The 21,948-nt window shown below is 47.8% G+C and overlaps 2 protein-coding genes across 4 annotated transcripts in view; both read right to left on the bottom strand.

Annotated features, from left to right (window-relative positions):
• Positions 1–2,700: 2,700 nt before the first annotated feature.
• LOC123842946 (NADH dehydrogenase [ubiquinone] 1 alpha subcomplex subunit 1-like) lies at positions 2,701–4,420 on the bottom strand. Its single transcript, XM_064593246.1, has one exon. It carries the CDS (start codon positions 3,168–3,170, stop codon positions 2,958–2,960), a length of 213 nt encoding a protein of 70 aa, XP_064449316.1. The 5' UTR covers positions 3,171–4,420; the 3' UTR covers positions 2,701–2,957.
• Positions 4,421–6,141: 1,721 nt separating this feature from the next.
• The window catches only part of LOC123844820 (NXPE family member 3-like), a 65,730-nt gene continuing 49,923 nt past the window's right edge, over positions 6,142–21,948 (bottom strand). For all 3 annotated transcript variants that reach the window (XM_045875702.3, XM_064593242.1, XM_045875707.3), the window contains 4 exons: positions 17,080–17,804; positions 12,333–12,406; positions 12,014–12,226; positions 6,142–10,289 (listed from right to left, as the gene is read on the bottom strand). In XM_045875702.3, coding sequence (XP_045731658.1) covers positions 9,757–10,289; positions 12,014–12,226; positions 12,333–12,406; positions 17,080–17,804 — 1,545 coding nt within the window. In that variant the 3' untranslated portion in view covers positions 6,142–9,756. The remainder of the gene's footprint in view (positions 10,290–12,013; positions 12,227–12,332; positions 12,407–17,079; positions 17,805–21,948) is intronic.

Here is a 21,948-nt window from a genome sequence, read left to right as displayed (position 1 = left end):
TAGAATGGCTAAAAACTGAAATTGAAGAACAGAGTTGGAGGATTTACACTACCTGCCTTTAAGACTTACTATAAAGCTACTGTAATCAAGATGTATTGGTGTCGGGGCGCCTGGGTGGCTCATTTGGTTAGGTGACTGCCTTCGGCTCAGGTCATGATCCTGGAGTCCCTGGATCGAGTCCCGCATCGGGCTCCCTGCTCGGCAGGGAGCCTGCTTCTGCCTCTGACCCTCCCCCCTCTCATGTGCTTGCTCTCTCTCATTCTCTCTGTCTCAAATAAATAAATAAAATCTTAAAAAAAAAAAAAGATGTATTGGTGTCAAGACAGATAAATAGATCAATGGAACAGAACGGAGTACAGAAAGAGACTCACAATTACGTGGTCAATTTATTTCTAACAAAGACGCAAAGGCAATTCAGTGGAGAAATCACAGTCTTCTGAACAACTGGAAATTTCAATTAAAAAAATGAACTTGAATTCATATTTTGCACTACCTACAAAAATTAACTCAAAATGGATCATCAGCCTAAATGTAAGTCCTAAAATTAATTTAAGTCAGGAAAAAAAAAAACAACAAAAAACCAGGGCGCCTGGGTAGCTCAGTCGTTCAGCATCTGCCTTCAGCTGAAGTCATGATTCCGGGGTCCTGGGATCGAGCCCCGCATCAGGCTCCTTACTCAGCAGGAAGCCTGCTTCTCCCTCTCCCACTCCCCCTGCTTTGTTCCCTCTCTCATTGTGTCTCTCTCTGTCAAATAAACAGATAAAACCTTAGAAGAAAAAAACAGGAGAAAACCTTTGAGACTTTGGCTTAGGCAAAGATTTCTTAGATTCAACACCAAAAGCATTAAAGAAAACATTGACAAATTGGAACCCCTCAAAATGAAATCTGTTCTTCAAAAGATACCATCAAGAAAATGAAAGGAGAAGCTACAGACTGGGAGACGCTATTGGCAAATCACATAACTGACAAAGGATTTGTATCCCAAATATACAAGGAACCCTCAAAATTTGTGAAAAAAAATCCCAATTGAAAATACGAGCTAAAGATTTGAAGAGATACTTTGTCAGAGAAAGACATACAGTTCACAACCACATGAAAAGATGTGTAAGAGCATTAGTCCCTAGGGAAATGTGAATGAAAACCACAGTGAGATCACACTGTATATCTGTTAAATGGCTCAAATTGAAAGACCAGCCATTCTGACTGTTGGCAAGGAAGTGAAGCCACTGGAAATGTCCTACACTGCTGGTGGGAATGTACAGAGGGGCATTCATTTGCGCCATTCCTTAGAAAGTTAAACACGTACCTACTACAGGGATACACACACGTACCTCATATCACAGTGTGGACCAGCCGCAAGTGGGAACCTGTGAAAAGGAAAAGTCTCAGGCCCCACTCCAAGCTGTTGAAGTTTGAGAACCACGCCCTGGGGCAAGGACACGGACTTTGAGGACCTGTCTTGTCTGCTACCTTTCCTTTTCAGGGCAATCCTGTGAGAAAAAGGAATTTTATTCCCAGCCAACAAAGGAAGAAACAAAGGCTCCGAGGGATCACCTCACTCACTCCAGTTCCCTCCACCAGGCAGGTCTAGAGCATGGACAATGCTCAGGTCTGTGTGCCTTGTGAGCTTGGTGCTTTCCCAAATGATTGTCCTTCTTCCCAGCTCCCCCAGCAGCCTAACTTCCCCCACCTTCTCTCTCCTCCCACGGCCTTTCCTATGAAGGCCATTTGTCAGTGCTGCTTTCATCCGGCCACTGGTCAAGTTCTGGGATGAGAGTGTGAGGAGGGGCAGGCCATGGAGGTATGGGAAGATGAGAAGGAGGGGAAACCGGGGGCCAGATCTTGGTCTCTTTTCTTCCCCATGTCTGCTTGCGGGCCATGCTGACATCAACACTCTGTTTACTTCCTCTTGTTTTCCATTGGGGGAGGGAGGACGGGCCCAGAGAGGGTTTTTCCTGCCCTGGCTGGGGGCAGGCACGCAGTGAGCCCTCCAGAAATGAGAGCCCAGCTGGGAAGGGAAGACTCCCCCATGTGAAACAAGTAGAAGGAGGCCCCAAAGTTAATGTTGGAACAGGTGGGGATGACACCTCCCACTTCCTGGGTGCTGGGTGTTTTGCTGATTTGCTGTATTCTTGATGCTTTGACATCTGGGGCCTCACTGAGCAGGGAGCGACTGCCCCTTGCAGTGTTAGCCAGCTCCTGGAGATAGGAAAGACGTGCCCAGGAGCACGCCTTTCTTTTTATTTTATTTATTTTTTAAGATTTTATTTATTTAAGAGAGAGAGAGAGAGTGAGTGAGAGCATGAGCGGGGAGAGGGAGAAGCAGGCCCCCCACCAAAAAGGGAGCCCGATGGGGGGCTCGATCTCAGGACCCTGGGATCATGACCTGAGCTGAAGGCAGATGCCCAACCGACTGAGTCACCCAGGTGCCCCAGGAGCATGCCTTTCATATGCACACCAACCAGTCCAGAGCCCACACTCCAAACCACCTCCTCTATCTGATGCTCCAGGAGGGCAATATTCCTCTACCCCATTCCCCCCAGGGCAGCCCCTCATCCTCAGAACCTGCTGAAATTATTCCCACTGGTCAGTCCTAAGCCTGCTTATTCTGCTTTGCCTTGTCTTTTCCACAGACACTATGATAAAGTCTCCAGCCCCTGTTTTCCCTTCACTTCCTCAGCCTCCTGACCGACCTTGGTGCCTCCCGACATGGCCCCACTCAGAATTCTGTGCCTCCTCTTTCTAGAGGTCTGTGAGTATAAATTCGTATTTCACGACAGTCATTTCTGCATCTTTGTGTCTTACCATGCCCAATGCGAACAAATCCAAATGCAATTTTATTTTATTTTTAATTTTTTTTGTTTTTATTATGCACTACATTAATACACTGCATAACCTTCTAGAAGGGGTAGATGAGTATGACCGAGTTATTTTTCATCCGTCAGGAAAATGCTTCCTTAATCCATATTCTGCAAACCCTTTGACACATAGTAACGATTAACTCCAGAGACCCGCCTATCCCTTTGCATCAAACTCCACTGATACGGATAACAGGCAACCCTTTTTTCCTTGCCCCCGTTACTGAACCTGTGCATGTGTGCTATGGCCATGTCGGGGAGGACCAGGCACATGGCCATGATGCCGATCCCGGGCAGGATCTCGAACCTCATCGCAGTGCGGTTGCCAGGGCCAAACCTGCCTTCCCAGCCCGGTAAAGGTGACCCGGCCTCGGCCCCCTTCCCTATAATTATATTTTAAAACAGTAGTTAAGTCTCCCCAAGCCCCAGGAGGTAGGCAGGGTCTGTTACGGCCCTCATTTCACAAGAGGAGACTGAGGTCCCGTGGGAGGTTATGAACATCACTTAAGGTCACATTGCCAGTAAATGTCTGCTGTGGTGTGGGGTCTGTGCTGTGCACAGTGACATTTTCCCCTCGCAGTGACAGAAGTCAACAGTCCCCTGACCCACATTACAGCCGGAGTTCCCTTTTCTGGGTTGTCTTCCTGCTACACAGGGAGATGCTTAAGGACAGAGGGGCTCATGGAGCTTTGGGTCCCTGTCACCGGCTTCATGCACAGGGCAGTCAGGGCTGACTAATGTGGATGGAGAGAAGACAGAGAGGTCTTCGTCTTTAAAGGGTGGGCGTCAGGCGATGAGGATCCATGTAGCTTTCCAGGCAGTGTGCAGTGTTTTCTGTGTTGCTCATTCTGTCCCCACTCAGACCCTCAAAGGGAGGTGGCTATTATCCCCACTTGACAGATGAGAAAATGGGCTCGGGGAAGGGAAGGCATTTGCCCAGCTGCCTGAGCCAGAGCCTGCCTTCTGTGGAGTCGGCCTCTGTCACATTCGCATGTTTCATGTGTGTCGTGTGACCGAGACTTCCTCACCTGTCAGCCTCCTCACGGCCCCTGGCTGCATTCCAGCTCCTGACCAACCTGACACGTGCAGACTGAGCTTCTAGATGAGCGCAGAGGGCAGAGACCTGGGAGGCAGGGACTGACCCCTGACCTTGCTGCGTTCCCAGCTGGGAGGAGAGAAAGGATGCTCACAGAGGAGACCGTTGTCCGCCCTTGCCCTCAGAGCAGTGGAGGGTTGTAAATGTTGAACAAACAGCTCTCCAGAAAAGAAGCCCCGATTCATAGCATTTGCCCATTTCCATGGTGTAAAAACTCCCACAGTACTGAGTTAATACTACTGTGTGGACCAAATGTTTGTGTCCCCACTCCACCCCCAAATTTACATGTTGAAGCCCTAACCCCCAGTGTGGCTGTAGTCAGAGATGGTGCCCCTAAGGAAATAATGAAGGTTAAAGGAGTCATGGGGATGGGGAGCCGATCCTATAGGATCAGGGTCCTTATCGAAAGTGACAATGCTTTTCTCTCTCTTTTTCTCTCTCTCTCTCTCCAAGGGCACAGTCTGAGGGAAGGCCTTGTGAACACATAGCAAGAGGGCACCACGTACAAGCCACAGGCCATGACCTCAGAATGCAACCTTGATCTTGGATTTCCTGGACTCCAGAACTGACAGAAATTCCTGTTGTTTAAGCCACCAGGTCTGTGGCACTTCATTATGGCAGCCCGAGGAGACTACTCCCACTCCCAATGTGAAGTCGCTGAATTTGAGTCCAGAAGAAATGCACAGCAGCAGTAGGTCTTTCCCACTGTAGGACACAATAGCATGAATAACCTCAAGAGCACAGATCATAGTAATATGTGGTAAAATTAGAGAGGGATGAGCTTCCTTCTTTTTAAATATAATTTATTGTGAGTTTATATTTTTTCTTGATTATAATTTTTTTATTGATAATGCTTACCTGACAAAATTTACCAGTTTTAAGTATGCAGTTCAATGGCATTAGGCGTTGTGCACAAACTTAAATTTTAATAATGGCTGTGTTGAAAAAGGGCTCACAACATTCTCCAAAATGTAACAGTCAGCTCCAGCACACTTCCCTCTGTGGGATTGCTGGGTTGTCATAAGGTGACAGCAAATTTAGAAGAAAAAGCCATGAAATGAATTTGCTTAAATGCATTTCACAGAATTCTAACTTAAGATGAATTAGGATTGACACGTAAGTCCCCTTCCTCTTTTTTTCCTTCCTTTATTTGTAAAATGGTTTTAGTAATCTGAGCTGAGCATGGGCCCTCAAGGAAACTGGCAAGTGGATCTCAGCTGAGGTGGGGCTGCAGTTCATGTTAGCCCCAAAACTTCATGTCACTGCATGTCACTGGCCATGGTATTTATGTGGTTTGCTTTCAAACAGCAGATGTATGTTCTCTCACCATTCTGGAGGCCAGAGGTCCAAACACTCCAGGTGTCAGCAGGGTCGTGCCCCCTCTGAAGGCTCTCAGGGAGGGTCCTTCCCACCTCTCCCAGCTTCTGGAGCTCACAGGGGTCTCCCGGGTCCTTGGCCGGTTGGCACCCGGCAGTCCCTCCTTCCCGTGTCTGCCTTTCAGCGTGAAGACTGGCTTCACTGTATTTCCAGTTCAGACGCAGAGTGCATCAGGGCTCTGGGCGTTCACCGGAGGGTAAAAAACTATGAGGAAGTGGTTAACAAACGTGCCTGGGGACAACACAAGCGTGTGCTGAGGGTGAGACCCAGGAGGACCGAGAGAGGGGGAGCTTGCATCTGAGATGAAGTACATGGGGGTGGCGACGGCAGCCAGGACCCCAGGAGGAAGAGGCTTCTCCAGAGTCAGGGCACGATAGCTGAAATCACCCCACCTGCAGTCCTGTCCCCAGCACACAGTCTGTCACGGGACTTGATTAACTTGTGGTCTCTGGAGAAAAGTTATTATTTGGTACAAGCAAAAGGCAATGTTCCTTCATACATATTGGTGAATGTTGTTTCTGAAGGCAGAGAAGAGGGAGCATCTCTACTTGCTGGATGGGATGCTGCTTGATTCATGAATTACACAAGAAAGCTAATTCTAAGAAAGGTGGAGAAGATACCAAAAGCACAGCGGCGTCGCTCAGAGTTGGGCTTCCTGTAGCAAAGCAGGGCACAAGTCCTCCTGTTGGACCGCAGGGCCCATTCTCCCTCCCACACCTGCCTGAGTGCTGGTCCCACCTGCTCTTCCTGGGTTGATGGGCTGATGCCCCCTTGTGCTGAGCCAATGGAAGCAGTGGCAGGATCCTGATTGGGGGGGGAGGGGGAGCAAGGAGAGTGCGGTCACGTGGGGGCGCCTGGGGTCCCTCTGGCCAGCGGGGGTGCGCCTTGTAGGGCTGTGGTCAGGTTCACTGTGGCCTGTCACCTTCCTTTCGGATGGTGGGTTTGCCCCTATCAGTTGTGAGACCTGGGCCAGAGCCCTACCAGAGCCCCATGCCTTATGTCAAAATATTTAAGTTATCATAATCTGCCAAATAATCTCTCTCTGCCCAGAGAAGTATACCTTCCTAATACAAAATTGAGAAATGTGTTTTTACACAAATGATAGTTAGCAAAACAAAGACAACTGTATTGATTATTATTACATGAGCCTGGATGATCTGCTTTGGGGTGGCGATATTTGCAGGACTTTTAAAGACATGCGGAATTTCAAGTATTATATATTTATGTTGTAAAATTTATTTTTTTTCAGCAAAATCACTAAGTATTTGTTATAATATTTCCAAGTAATTTATTTTCTATTGACGGCAATGCCGAATTAGACAACATTCCTTTGTCTAAGAACACAAATAGGTCATTGGGAAAAGTCTATCACACGACTAACCCAAGAAAACTTTTAATTTTTTTAATTGAAATATAATATGGGCGCCTGGGTGGCTCAGTCGTTAAGCGGCTGCCTTCGGCTCAGGTCATGATCCCAGGGTCCTGGGATCGAGTCCTGCATCGGGCTCCCTGCTCAGCAGGAAGTCTGCTTCTCCCTCTCCCACTCCCCCTGCTTGTGTTCCTGCTCTCGCTGTTTCTGTCTCATTAAAAAAAAAAATATATATATATATATATATATATGTATATGTATATATATATATAATTGACATATAGCGTTGTATTAGCTTCAGGTATACAACATAATGATCTGATATTTGTATTATTTTGAAATGATCACCACAATAAGTCTAGTTGACCCCATCTCCAACATAGCTAAAAAATTTTTTCTTGCTGTTAGAACTTTTAAGAGCTACTCTTAACTGTGTTCATATATATAATACAGTATTATGAACCAGAGTCACCATGATGTATATTATATCCCCAGGACTTATTTATCTTATAGCTGGAAGTTTCTACTTTTTGACCCCCTCCACCCATGGTGCCCCCTTCCCCACCTCTGGCAACCACCGCTTTGTTCTCCATATGAGTTTGTTTGTTGTTGTTTGTTTTTTCTGATTCCACATGTAAGTAAGATCATTTAGCATTTGTCTTTCTCTGTCTGGTGCATTTCACTAAGCATAATGCCCTCAAAATCCAACCATATTGTTGCAAATGGCAGGATTTCTTTCTTTCTTATGGCTGATTAATATTCCATTGTGTATATACATTACCAGACTCATTACCAGACTCTGGTCCTTGGACCCAGCTATGGTAGAAATGAGGCTGGACCCCAAATTTAAAGGTACAGGCAAGGCTTTATTGGGACAGCAGCTGCCACCGGAGGGAGACACAGTCACGACTAAGGTATCAGACTGGTTTTCCAAACAATAGCCAGGGAAAGTTTTCAAGGGGCCGAGGTGGGAAAAAGGAATGATGCTCAAGAATGTCCAGGCAGGGGGCGCCTGGGTGGCTCAGTCGTTCAGGGTCTGCCTTCGGCTCAGGTCATGATCCCAGGGTCCTGGGATCGAGCCCTGCATCGAGCCCCACATCGGGCTCCCTGTTCAGCAGGAAGCCTGCTTCTCCCTCTCCCACTCCCCCTGCTTGTGTTCCCTCTCTCGCTGTGTCTCTCTCTCTCAAATAAAATCTTAAAAAAAAAAAAAGTATGAAAAAAGAATGTCCAGGCAGGGAATCCCAGGAAAGTGGGCATGCAGGTGCAGTTGACAGAACATCCTTCTTCATACACTGGACTTTTATTTGCATGTTAAGTCTCCACCTCTGGGCATGTTTTTTAGCATTAAAATGAGGAGGGAAGTCAGTGAAAGGTCAATTTTGGCAACCATCCAATCTCAGATCAGTTTGAAGCGGTCTGGGTTCGCTCCTTGGTTCATGCTCTGCAGAAAAAAGGTAAGAGTCCACCGGAGTGCCTTGTTTCCATGGTCCTTGACTGTCTCATATACACCACATTTTCTTTTCTTTTTTTTTTTTAAGATTTTATTTATTTATTTGACAGAGAGAGAGAGAGACAGTGAGAGAGGGAACACAAGCAGGGGGAGTGGGAAAGGGAGAAGCAGGCTTCCCGCCAAGCCAGGAGCCCGATATTCGGGGCTCGATCCCAGGACCCTGAGATCATGACCTGAGCCGAAGGCAGTTGCTTAACCAACTGAGTCACCCAGGCGCCCCTACACCACATTTTCTTTATCCATTCATCCACTGGTGGACACTTAGGTTGCTTCCATATCTTGGCTATTGTAAATAATGCTGCATTCAGTGAAGGTGGGGGTACAGATATATTTCTGAGCTAGTGTTTTCCTTTCCTTCAGATAAATACCCAGAAGTGGAATTGCTGGATCAAATCAGTAATCTCTTGTTTGACTGAAGTTTGACTTTCGTCATTCCTTTAGAAAATCAACTATATTTCCTGAGTTATGACATATTTGAAATGTTTGTTCCCTTTGTGGTAGACTATAGGGCTCATACTTGACCAAGGGCCCCAGCTGCTATCCTCTGACATCCCTCACAGGGAGGCCGCTCTTGCCATGGGCTGCTACTAGCCAGTGGTGGAGTACGGCAGGGATACTGAGGCTGGCCCCTTCCTGGGACATGCAGGATTCCTCTGATGGTCAACTTTGATTCAAGGACTTCCCACTGGTCGTGCCAAAATTCCCTTAGCCTGCACTGGGGTCTAGCATGCTTCTACCGGATCTTCCTTCCTCTCTTCTTTACTCCAAGTCAACCTTACATCCAGTCTGATGAGCTCTCCCAGCCTCACCTAGCTTCCTCTGCATTATCTCTCATAGATGTTTCCTCTAAACAACTTTGCTCTTCTACTCCTGTCTTGACACTTGCCTCTCGAAGGATCTGGACTGACCAAGGGCACACCAAAATCCTCTTTAGTGTCATTAGAACCTCAGAATAAACTCATCATGTATATCTCAAGTAAATAAAACAAAAGGAGGAGGGATAGATTTTCTTTTTTTTATGCATTGAGAAATTATTGAAAATATAGGTATTTTAACAGTGATTATCTCCCAACCATGGGATTCTAGGTGATTTTTATTTTCATTGTTAATTTTTTGGTACTTTTTAAAATTTTCTACAAAAAGCATGTATTACTTTTATAACCAGGAGATATTTTATTTTATAAATCAATCCATAAAAGTCTTTATATATATATATATATATATTGTTGGGCTCCCCACTAGGGTGGCTCTGATGAACTGAAATAGAATCCCTCTCATATTTTTGCAAGGCTCGTTGACACTCTAAATGGAGACTCTGGCACATAAAATGACAATCCTTATATGCACGGATGTGATAGATGTTGCTGGACCACTGCCAGGCTTCCCTCACCTGCCACGACGCACATTCCCAATTCTTGCTGGTTGATATATGGCCTGGGCATTAATAAAGTAAGAGAAGAGGTGAGGGCAGCTGAAGGGAAGGGCTTCCAGGCTTGATCATCCCATCAGCTTCTCCATCCAGACAGCTCAGGACCTGCAGAAGCACTCAAGTGGGGCAAATGAAGGACAGGAAGAAGTTGACTTCACTGCGGACGATAAGCCGCCCTGGGTGGATCCTGTCGGGCAGGGCCAGACTGGAGGTCATCTCCCAGGCGTCCACAAAGGCCACACGGAGGTCAGCAAAGGCAGCTCGGAGAAGCCGGTTCACCTGGAGGGTGAACCAGTCACTGCCATACACGGACTTGTAGCCAGTGTTGGCCAGCTTGATGACCACGAGAGTGCGGGGCTCCCGGGCCAGCAGCGCAGCCACCGCTGCCCTGATCCCCGCGAGTCGTTGCACAAAGACAGATGGGGGAAAGGTGGTGAAGTGGGAGCCCAGGCCCAGCACCACCACTGTGTGGGGGCCCCCGGCCAGGCCCCCTAGCTCCCGGACCACAGAGTGCAGGGAGGCCACTGGTGTGCGCAGGGAGCGCAGGGGCCAGCTGTGGGCCCGCCAGTGCAGCACGATGCCCCGAGTGGTCTCCACTGCCATCAGGGGCCCCGTCTGATATGTGGCGTGTAGATCCACAGGCTTCAGGGCTGTGGGGAGGACAAGAGGAGGCTCAGGGGTTAATATAGGACTGTACTTCCCCATTTAAAAACACAAAAGATCTAGCATCATTTTCCTCTTAGGACAAAAGTAGCCTCTGGCCCAATCAGCTGGTTGTGCTCTCCCTAATCTGTAATATCACCAGTGACCTCCCAGTTACCAAGTCCCAAGACCCATTCTCAGTCCTGAGCCTCCCTAGCCCCCTGGAGCATTTTGTCTCATTGATGTTCCTTTGGATGCCCCCGCCTTTCTTAGCAGTATGTTGTCACCCTCTGCAGTCTTCTTTCTGACCCAGCACTTCAACTCGGATTCATCCATCAGCTCCCTTCGGCCACCCCTGGATGAAGACTTGCCCCAGGCTAGAGAGTCAAGGCTGTCCAGTTTATGTCCTTGCGCATCGTGGCCAGCCGGCGGCCAGAGGCTTCTGACATCTGGTCTGTCCACTCAGTTGTGTGCCTTGATAGAGAGCTAGACACACCTGCAGGAAAAGGCCCCTCCTTTCTTTGCACAAAGTCCCTGCCTGCTTGCCCCACTTTGTGCTTCAGGGCTCTGTGGGCGCAGGGGGCACCTTTTTCTATTTCACAGGAAGGTGCAAATCAGCCAGCAGAGGATCTGGTTTTCCCAACATTCTGTCATGAGCTTCTGTTCATCTTCAGAAACATCTATTGCTTAAGAAAGTCACCTACTCCACCTGCCATGTGCAGAACTGTCCCAAAGTGACCCTAGGAGGTCACTTGAGGTTGCCTAACCATCAAATTGGTTGGAACTGGAGCTCTCATTTCCCCCACTCCCCGATCAAGCATATTCCTTAACCCATGTTATGTTATATTGTAGAATCTGTGCCCAGAAGCTGGAGGCTCAGATGGGACTGACCCTGCATGACACTCACTTCTTTTGACTTCTATCCTCCAGGGAATAAATACGAAATACTGTCTGAAGCTCAGATATCTCAATTCAGTTCCAAAATCCTGTGTGTTCAAAAGTCTCATGTACACGCTCTCCAGAAGACCCCTCCTCACCTCTTCAAGCCAGTATGAAGAATATAAAGTAAATACACCATCTTCTCCCACTGCTGTCCCTTGCTCGCACATCCAGTCAGGCACGCCAGTGACTTCCATTTTGAGTTCATTTCCTGTTATCCCTAGTTACCTGATCATCTCCCCTCTCTCTAGAAGCAGTCAGTCAATAAGCTGTCAGCTCCTCCAGTAGGAGAGCTCCTTCACTGCTGTGCCAGTTTAGTCTCTCACCAGCCTGCACACTGACCTGCAGTTGTCTTATAACTGGTCTGTGGACTCTCCTTTTTTGATCCAATCAATCCAACAAACTGAAAACTCTGAAAACATTCAGTGTCTCCCCAGTGTCACAAGATAAACCCCTGGTTTCCCTACAGTACTTTTCTTAAATTCCAACTCTATTCCTCCAGTATCCCCCCCGCCTCTGGCAAATCCTCACTTCTAGCTAAGGTTATGTACTCATCGTTCTTCAAACACATCCCCCCTCCTGTTAGAGCCTCCCATCACCGACCTAATTGATGAGATTATGTGTAATCTGGGCACCCTGTTCCCCATCCCTATTTCTGCCCCAAACCCAGGTATCCGGTCCTTCCACAGGTATCCTTCAGGTCCTTCTCCTGAAATGTTCTCTGCCTTCTCAAAGCCCTGGATCTTCTCTCTTTCTCCTAGGAGCCCTGCCCTCTCCCCACATGGTCACTCACAGGGCACGGTGTCACGCAGGTACTCCCACCACTGCCGAAGCGTGGAGTCCCCTATCATGTGGACGATGTGGCCAGCCAGGCAGCCCAGGATGCTGTCAACAGTGGAGAAGGAGCGGCCAGAGCAGGACAATGAGTGCCACACAGCTCGGTGATAGAAGCCAGAGGGCTTTGGGCCCGGGATCCCAGGGTGGCACGGTTGTTGAGGGGATAGAACTGTAAATAATCATTTGTAAGCAAAGCAATCTGTGGGTACAGAAGAGTCTAAAGCCACAGGCATGGAATAAGTGCTGCCTTTTCTACAAGCCCCAGTGTCACTTACCCAGACTCTTGTTGCTCTCCTTGGCCACCCAGATTGGAGAAATACCCTGAGGGAGGACCTTGTCTGTCACATTCCTGAAGAGAAACCAATTGGCAAGAGGGGAGCCCTTAATGGGAATGTGTGATGGGAAGGAATCCTGGGCTGAGGTGAGATGGGGCTTTTTGGAGGAAAGGAAGTTCTCAAAGTCAAGGGCATCTGTCCAGTGTCAGGGCTCCTGGGAGGTACTGAGGGCCTGAGGGCCGGAGAGGGATTGGAAGCTGGAGATGTTCAGGGATCCAGGATCCAGGTTCTTTGCCTCGGGGATTCCGTCAGTGCAGAAAGCAGAGCTGTTTTAAAATGTACCCAGGGTTTTGCTTTTATTTAAGTATGGTGAGGCCAACAGATCAGGAGATGATGGCCATGAGAAAGATAAGGTGTTACCCAGAGTTCCTGAGAGGCAGGGGCACATGGAGAAGCACCAGGGTCAGTCGGGGGCAGAGGGAGCAAGGGCAAAGGGCAAAAACCTTTGTTGTGATTTTCACAGGAAGGAACAGGCAAGGAAGGGTAAGCAGCTGAGGAGGCTTAGGATTGGATCATGTGAATAACATCAGCAGACTCTGGGCTATATGGGTAGATTCTAATTTCAGGCAGGGGGTGTTGGCCCAGACTGTAGGAGCCTGATAAAAGGAGGCAGGGTGGTGGTATGCACTCAGGATTGGGTGGTTGTGCTCAAGGCAAATTGTTTGCTATCTCTAGGAGCTAGCTAACCCTGGGAGGGGTGACCCCTCCCTAGGTTCACAAGGCCCCAAGACATCAAAGCATCACAAAAATACAGGAAATTAAAAACATGATTCAGAGGCGCCTGGGTGGCTCAACTGGTTAAGCATCCGATTTCAGCTCAGGTCATGATCTCAGGGTCATGAGATTGAGCCCCAAGTTGGGCTCTGCACTGAGTGTGGTGGAGCCTGCTTAAGATTCTCTTTCTCCCTCCCCCCCACCAATGCTCTCTCTCTCTCTCTCTCTCTTAAAAACAACAACAAACAACAACAACAAAAAACCATGATTCGTATGGGAAGAGGCTTGGAGCCTTTTGCAAGAAGTGCTGACTCTCCTCTTGGTCTCATTGAGCCCACTCCTGTTGGATTCTCCTTGACCATCATCAGACCAGCAGTCACCCCCTGATCCCTGGGACCCTTCCCTCCCCTAGTAAGTAGCCCTTGTGTGAGCCCCCTTCTCCCAAAAAGGCTCAGCCCTTGCTCCTCCTTTCCGGATCACACTCCCTCCCTTGGTGGTCTCACTCAGCCAAGATCTTCAACCCAGTCTTCTCTGCCAAATTCCAGGTTTGTGAGTCTAGCCATCTGCTCAACATCTCCACTTGGTGTCTAATGCACGTGATCAAACTCCCCCTCTCCACCCCCCACCTCCCCACACCCCACCTGCCGCTTTCTCACTCCAGCTGATGGCAACTGTCCTTCCATGTGAGCAGGCCCCAGACCTCACACTCATCTGCGGGCTCTCACTTTTTGGCACATTCCGTTTTCTCTCAGGACATCTTATGGGTACTGCCTTCAGAATATACCCAGAAATGAATCACTTTAGACACCTTTACTACTGCAACCTGAAGCAAAGGCCTCCCACCTTTCAGTCTCCCTGATTCTCCCTTAACCTGCAATCCATTCTCAATACAACGGTCTGAGAGACCCTTTAAAAATGTGATCAGGGATGCCTATCTTCTGCTTAAAATCCTTCAGTGACTCCCTTTTCACTCACAGCAAAAATTACCGTGCTTACAGGGCGCTTCCTGGTCATGCCATGTCCTTCCCTTAATGCCACTGGTCTTCATGTGCCACCTCCCTGTCCTCTGCCCCATCTCAGCTATTTGACTTCCTTGCTGTTCCTCAGACACACCAGGGACACCACAGCATTTCCTCTGCCTTAAACCTCTTCTCTCAGTTATATCCTGGGTCAACTCTCTCATCCCCTTCAAGTCTTTGCTCAGATGTCACCTTCTTAATGAGGTCTACCCTGATGCCCTATTTAACACTGCAACCTATCCCCATCATACTCCTAATCCTCACCTCCTGTGTATTTTAAATTTCCCCTAGCATGTTATCTCCTTCTTTTTTTTTTTTTTTAAGATTTTATTTATTTATTTGAGAGAGAGAGAATGAGAGACAGAGAGCATGAGAGGGAGGAGGGTCAGAGGGAGAAGCAGACTCCCTGCAAACAGGGAGCCCGATGCGGGACTCGATCCCGGGACTCCAGGATCATGACCTGAGCCGAAGGCAGTCGCTCAACCAACTGAGCCACCCAGGCGCCCCTCACGTTATCTCCTTCTAACAGTCTATATACTATTTACTTATTGCCATGTTTATTGTTTCTGACCCTCCCTCCTGTCTTAAGTAAGCTTTACCAGAGCAGGGTAAATGGTGCTGGATTCCCAGTGCCTCCAGTGGGAGCATGCATGTAGAAGGTGCTCGGCATGCATTTGCTGAATGAAGGAACGGACTGCTTGAAGGGATTGTGTCTGAGGAGGAGAGGAGAATTTGCTTCTCGGGGGAGAGGGGATGAGAATATTCCTACAATCTAGAAAAATGCCTGCTTATGGCCTTCCTTGAGTGTCAGGGCCCTAGCGCCCCCTAGAGGTGACAGCTTCAGGAAGCAGGTGAAGGATGGTCCCACGGACTCTGGACCCAGGTGGAGATGCCTTCCCTCCCAGCAGAGCCCCCAAGATTACACAAGTTTGGACAGTGGGCACTTTGGGGTGACCAGTGTGGACAGAGGACTAAGGACGGATCCCAGATGGCCAAGGTGTCAGTTTCTTTGCAGGACCTTGGGTGAGGGAGCTCTTGCCACCACCCAGCTGCAGGGGTCCTCGGATGGGATTAAAGTCGATGTAAAGAAAACACCTGACCTTGGGGCTGCAAATTCATGTCCACTACACATTTGCCACATGTGTGGTTATCTCTTTAACACCTGTCTTCTATCAGCACACTGTTGGCTCCCATGGGACGGGTCTGCTTCTGCCCTGCTCTCCCATCCCCAGGATCTCCAGGCCTTCGGACAATGTCCAACAGAGCAGGGGCCACTCAACAGCAGCAAAACAATTGGGACAAGATTGTAAGAGCCAACAGAGCCACTATATGCTGTCCCTGTTCTAAGCACTTTACACACATTAATGTATTTGTTCTTTACCACAAGTCTATGAGGGAAGTACTATCATTATTCCCCTCTACGGATGAGAGAACAGAAAGGTTAAGTGACTTCCCAGAGATCACACGGATAGGAGCCAGCAAGTCGGAGCAGGTGGAGCTGGGATCAGAACCCACACACTCACTCCAGAGACTTCAGGACTGTACCCCGAGTGACGTCTTGAGATGGCTCCTGTATTTAGCATTAGAGTTATTTTTAATCAACCAATGCAAAAAGAATGTGTGGTTCTCCTTTTCTGACCAAAGGCAGTGTAAGAATTGGTCTGGAAACACCAAGGTTTCCTGGCGCTAAATTCTCATGCCAGGAAGTCAATGTTAGTGGAATTCCCCAGACTGAGCTACCGAGAGCCTCCCAGAAATGAGCGTCTCGTGGGGCCGGCAGGCACCCTGGCAGCTCGGGCGTCTCCAGCTTGGCTCACCCCCTCCCGTCCTCCTGGCAGCCAGTGAGAACTTCCGTGCTCCTTGGGGCTGCAAAGCAGCATCCATCCCAGCGGCCAGCCCTCCCCTAGAACACCTCTGGCTCTTCTCTCCCCCCACTCAGTAGGGGTGTCCTCTCACCCCTGCTCTGCCCCCACCCAGCCATCTTCTAGGACCCTGTTTTTGCCTCCATCCCCTACTCTCCCTGCTGGAGACCAGATATCCAGGTCTCCCACCTTAAAAAATGCCTCCCTCCTCCTTGGGGTCTCTCAAAATGCCTCCCTTCCCTGGGGTCTCTCTGTTCCCACCACGCCTCAGATCTTAGGGACAGTAGGGCTCACAGTGAGCCAGGCTGTTTGCTGTGTCTCCCCTCCCCAACTCCCATTCTCTGTCCCCCCAGGGAGCCTTGCTCCCCCAAGACTGAGGACAGTTCTCAGCCATTCCCAGTTTCCAGGCTGCAGGCTCTGCTCCCCTCTCACTCAGGGAGGTCACATCCATCCTCCATACTCCCTGACCACATATGCTGGTAATTTCAGCAGCACATCTCTCCTTACAAGGGCCATCAGAAGAGCAGCAAGGCCTGGAATCCTTTTCTTTTGCCAGAGGTCCATGGTTCTCCTTTAAGCTTAGCTAAGTTGCCACCTGCATGACCTGCCAGGTGGGGTGCCCCTTCTCCATGCCCTCACACCACTCCGTGCACACATAAGTACTCATCACACTGTGTTTTCAAAAGCCATGAGTCTCCTTACTGAAAGCTTGTAGAGGGCAGGGATGCCGACCATTACATAAAAGTAGTCAGCACTTGGGCGCCTGGGTGGCTCAGATGGTTAAGTGTCTGCTTTCGGCTCAGGTCATGATCCCAGTGTCCTGGGATCGAGTCTTGCATCGGGCTCCCTGCTCAGCAGGGAGCCTGCTTCTGCCTCTCTCTCTCTCTCTCCCTGTCTCTCATGAATAAATAAATAAAATCTAAAAAAAAAAAAAAAAGGTAGTCAGCACTTAGTAGGAGACCTGTCGTGCAGAAGGAAACATGTTTAACAGAAGGGAACAGATGAATAAGGGTAGTGGCTCAGGCAGAAAAATCACAGGGACCAGGGTTCAGGGGTGGGGGCAGACATCCCAGATGATGCTGGGTTTCTTACCATGCCAGCAGGGCCTCCTCGTGTGGTGTGGTCACATTCCAATAATGTCCACTTGAATGCCCTACCAGTGAGTCACAGGGCAGGGTGGGGGGTCGAGCACAGAACCAGAGCTCACCAGAATCTTCATCCCTGTAGTGACAGGTAGATTCTTCCTCCCCAGTTAGCAGGGGGTTAACATTGCAAGTCACAATTTCTTCATATCCTGTGGGTCCTCGGAAATAGCCCGTGAAATCGACCGTGGCCCACTGGTCTCTCCAGATTCTCCGCAGGACTCTGACTGCCTCGCTGGAGTGGATCAGCCGTACTTGCACCTGGGCCTGTCCAGCCCAGAGCAGGGGGAAGGACAACAGGTAGGTGCCATTCTCCAGATCCTGGATATCTCCAGGGACTCCTGCCTTCAGGTAGGGACCCAGGAGCTGTGCCCGAAACAGATCCCCACCATGGGTCTTGGGCCTGCCCCAGTGGTCTCTTGCGACAAGAATGGCCTCCAGGTAGCCTCCCAGGGTGTAGCTGGCCTGGGGAGGTCCCCTCAGGTGGTAGGTGGAGGTCTGGGGACTGGTGGAGGCCAAAAGGTCCCCCCCATCTCCCAGGGTGGGAGGCCAGTGCAGAAGATGGGTCAGGTCCGAGAGCTCCTGGGGGAGAGAGCCAGAAGACTTGCGGGGTGGGTGGGGCTGTGGGGGCAGAGGAACGGTGGTGTCATGCCAGGAAACTCTGATGTACAAGATCTGTGGGTAGAGAAAGAGGAACCTGCCAGTGGTTTGTGTCTCTTCACCTTTTTTCTGGGAAGGCATTGTCAGTTAACCAGACTCAGTTCTCCTCTGCCTGGTAGGTCTCAGGCAGGAATCCTACCTGCCCTACCTCATGTTGCTTCTGAACCAAAGCTGGTGTCAGAGCCACCACACACATATGCAGATACCAACTCTTGTTTAAAACCATATGTCTGTGGGTTTTGCTGTATTTCTCAAGGTTGTATCATTTATAGAACCCACACCTTACACAGCAGTTGGATATCAGGACTATGGAACTTAAAGGGGAATGGGAAATTGAGATGTTTCAAACACACATGATCTGGGGAAGATGGGCCCTTCAAGCAAGATCTGATGATGAAGGTTTTGCTATTACACATTTCCATTTTTCAAAAAGAAGGGAATGTCCCACACCCCATTCTCTGGAAGAGGAGGAAACATGCAGAAGTGGATTTTCCCTACTGCTAGAGTATGCACAGGACACAATCACCCTCAGTGGGGGGAAATGTCCCAACAGAATTTAAGTTCATAGCTCGCGGACTTCAGACAACCAGTGCAGACCAACCTCTGGTGGGGCCAAAACCAAGAAGCTTTTCTCTACTTTGCCTACTGACTTGCCTTCAGCTACCTCTGAAGCTCAGCTTTGTTCTTTGGCAAAACCAGAGGTTGCATTGTATTAGGTTCTGGGAACATTGTTTCCTGGGTTAACTGCTCAGAGGGGTGAGATTTTGCTATCACTTTCTGACTTCGGTGGGTGTGGGTCTGGTGCAGTGATAGTTTGGGAGTCCTGTTGGCCCTGGAGGCTCTTCTTCCTTGTTCTCGTTCTTCCTTCATTCTAAACTCTCAGGGCCTGTGTATGTGAGACAGTGATGCTGTGTAAGTGCGTCTCTTGGGCAGATCTGGGCTCTCCTGCAAGCAGGTTTCCTTAGGTTTAGACTTGGGGAGGGTGTTTGTGACAGACACTGTTGGTTGCCTAGCCAATATCCCATTTTTGTTTGGGACAGAATATAGCCAAATGTGATAATTATCATGCAGGATACTGTTATTGGCTTGAGCCAGTCGTGACATTCACATTCCACACTTCCCCAGTCTTCTTGAGAGTTTTTCAGTTCTGGCTAATAATATACCAGGAGAGGTCTGATGAGAGATAATCTGAGACAGCTGTCACTCACCTAACAAAAAGACGAATAAAGCTGGGGCCACCTCTATTTTATTTCCACCTGAGATGTGCATTCAGTGTCTGGAGGTGTGTCGGCCATCTTGCAATATGCTGTTTCAGATTTGTTTCTCCTCCAATACCTCCACTATTGGTACTGGGTGTCATAGGAACATTCATATCATGATAGGATTTCTGGCTGCTTCTTTATGTGGTGATGCTGGGTTGGCACAGTGTGGGGAGGAGTATTCCTGGAAGCCATTCCTATACCAAGACAATTAGCTACAACTTAGCTATACCCAAGAATGACTGCAAACCACATTACATCACAACTAAATGTTCCTCAGCTCAAATTTCTCTTAACAGGCTCTAAAAAAATGCCTGTGACCAACCACTCCAATATCACCTGACGTTGAGGAAGTTGTAATAGAAAGATACATGACCTTAACAGATTGAGGTTAAAATATTTTACTACTGTAAAATTTACAGACCACATGACATTGCTAGCACCCCGCCCATGGCCTTGGTAGGGATCTGAGCAAGTTAGAGTCTAAACTTCAAGCCTGAGGTTATGACAACAGCAATGCCAACTCTGCCCCCTACTGACTGCAATATGAGAGACTATAATTTATATGACTAGTCTCAGTTTTGGAGATGTTCAAATATGAAAAAATGCACATCTTGGAATTGACAAAATATGATATTTACAACATATATAACAGACAAAGGATTAATGCCCAGAAGATAGTAATGACCACAAATCAACATGAATACAATTAATAGTCCAGGGGAGAAATGGGCAAAGTATATGAATAGGCATGTTACAGAAGGGGAACTATAAAAGAAAATAAACATCAGAGGGGCGCCTGGGTGGCTCAGTCGTTAAGCGTTTGCCTTCTGCTCAGGTCATGGTTCCAGGGTCCTGGGATCGAGCCCCACATCGGGCTCCCTGCTCGGTGGGAAGCCTGCTTCTCCCTCTCCCACTCCCCCTGCTTGTGTTTCCTCTCTCACTGTGTCTCTGTCTGTCAAATAAATAAATAAAAATCTTTAAATAAAAAAAAATAAACATCAGACAAAGATGCTCAACTACATTATTTATAGGAGCTAGGAATGGTTACAGAAGAGCCAACCAGAATGGCTTAAGAATGATGGTTTTGTTTTTCTTACGTAATGAGATGTCCAGGAATAGGACATCACGGGCTGTTTAGTGGCTCCAACAATGTCAGCAAGGATCCAGATCCATCTGCTGTCCTTATTATGTTGACTTGGTGCAAGATGGCTGTACCTCCGGTGCGCATGTCCATGTGCCAGCAAGTAAAATGGGGAATGGGAAACTGCTTGGTGGATTTTCTCCTTTAAATTAGGAAAGCAAACATTTTCCCGAAAGCCCCACCCAGAACACTTTGGCTTATGTCATTATCAGCGGTCAGTTGGCCACCAGAGCTAGGAGAAGGACATTATCATGATTGGTTGAGACCAGTTATAATTCAACTGGCGGGCTTGGGATTTGGGTAAGGGCCTATGTTCCCTGAAACTCAGGGATCTCTGAGGTAATGTGCTAGTAAACCAGCTCTCCAGAAAAACAAAAAAGTCCTGGCTTAGAGATTCTGTTTTTAGAAAAAGGTATTTAACAGATAATTGACAGTCCTTTGTTAAACTAGATATCACCTCTTCATTGTCCACTTCAGATGTGACCAAGGTGGACTATGGATAAGGAGAAACTTCCCAGATGATGAAGCCAAGGACCATGGAAAATGAAGTCTGGGGAGCCCTTCCCAGGGAGTGGCATGATTACATATTGAATGCTTAGCTCTTCCCTACCTTCCCAAACCTCACCTCCCGCCTTCTTCCCAGACTCAACTCCTAGAAAACTGACAGCTAAGCATAGGCCACCAACCTCAAATCAGAATCCTGGAAAATTTCTCTGAGGATCTGACCTGTCTGAGAGGAAAGACCTATTGGTACTAACATATGGGTTCTCCATTAAACCAGCAGGCCCAATCACCCTACATTGAAAAGCCCCCACCCATAAGCCTTCCATCTGTTTACTGCTAGTATATAGAAATAGTTGATTTTTATATATTGGTTTTATATCATTTAACTATCCTAAATTCGCTTCGTGATTTAGTATTTTCTACTTAAGGTTTTCTTTTTAAATGACATTTCCCGCCCCCCATAAGTGACATATCTGCAATGTTGACTCTCTACTCCATTAACATGGTATATCTCTTAATTTATTTAGGTCTTCTTTGATTTATTTCATCAGTGTTTTGTAGTTTTCTGTGTATAGATCTTGCACATACTTTATAACATCTATATCTAAGTATTTCTCTCTTTTTTAGGGGGTGCTACTGGAAATGGTATTTAAAAATTTTTTTGTTTCCAATTGTTAATTGTTCATATATAGAAATACAATTGATTTGTATATTGACCTTTTCCTTGTGAACTTGCTGAACATATTTATTAATTCTAGGAGACTTTTGGAGATTTCTTGGGGGTTTCTAAATGAGAAATAATGTCTTCTGTGAATAGAAAGGGAGTTATTACTTCCTTTCCAATCTGTATACCATTTTCCCCCTTGCCTTATTGCACTGGTTAAGACTTCCAGTACAATGTGTAAGGGGAGTGCTGAAAGCAGATATCCATGCCATATTCTAGATCCCTGGGAAAAGCATTCAGTCTTTAACCATTACATATGATTAAGTAGATTCCCTCTCCCAAGTTAAGTGAATTCTCTTCTATTTCTCCTTTGCTAAGACTTTTAATAATGAATAGATGTTGAATTTCATCAAATGCTTTTTCTGCATCTATTGAGATGATCATATATTTTTTTCCCTTAGGCCTTTAAAGTGGTAAATTATATTTACTGATGTTTGAATGTTGAATCAGCCTTGCACACTTGGGATAAACTCCACTTGGTAATGACGTGTTCTTCCAGGAAGGTTTTTTAACCACTAATTCAATTTC

Source organism: Mirounga angustirostris, unplaced genomic scaffold (genome assembly GCF_029215605.1).
Source record: "Mirounga angustirostris isolate CCGP_5_RB_7025 unplaced genomic scaffold, mMirAng1.0.hap1 SCAF_5, whole genome shotgun sequence".
Taxonomy (NCBI): Eukaryota; Metazoa; Chordata; class Mammalia; order Carnivora; family Phocidae; genus Mirounga; species Mirounga angustirostris.
The sequence above is the reverse complement of the archived record's forward strand: the minus strand, read 5'-3'. Positions and strand labels throughout refer to the sequence as shown.

Bases quoted from the DNA above. Each gene is read 5' to 3' on its own strand.
- LOC123842946 (XM_064593246.1), bottom strand. From the start codon at position 3,170: ATGAGGTTCGAGATCCTGCCCGGGATCGGCATCATGGCCATGTGCCTG.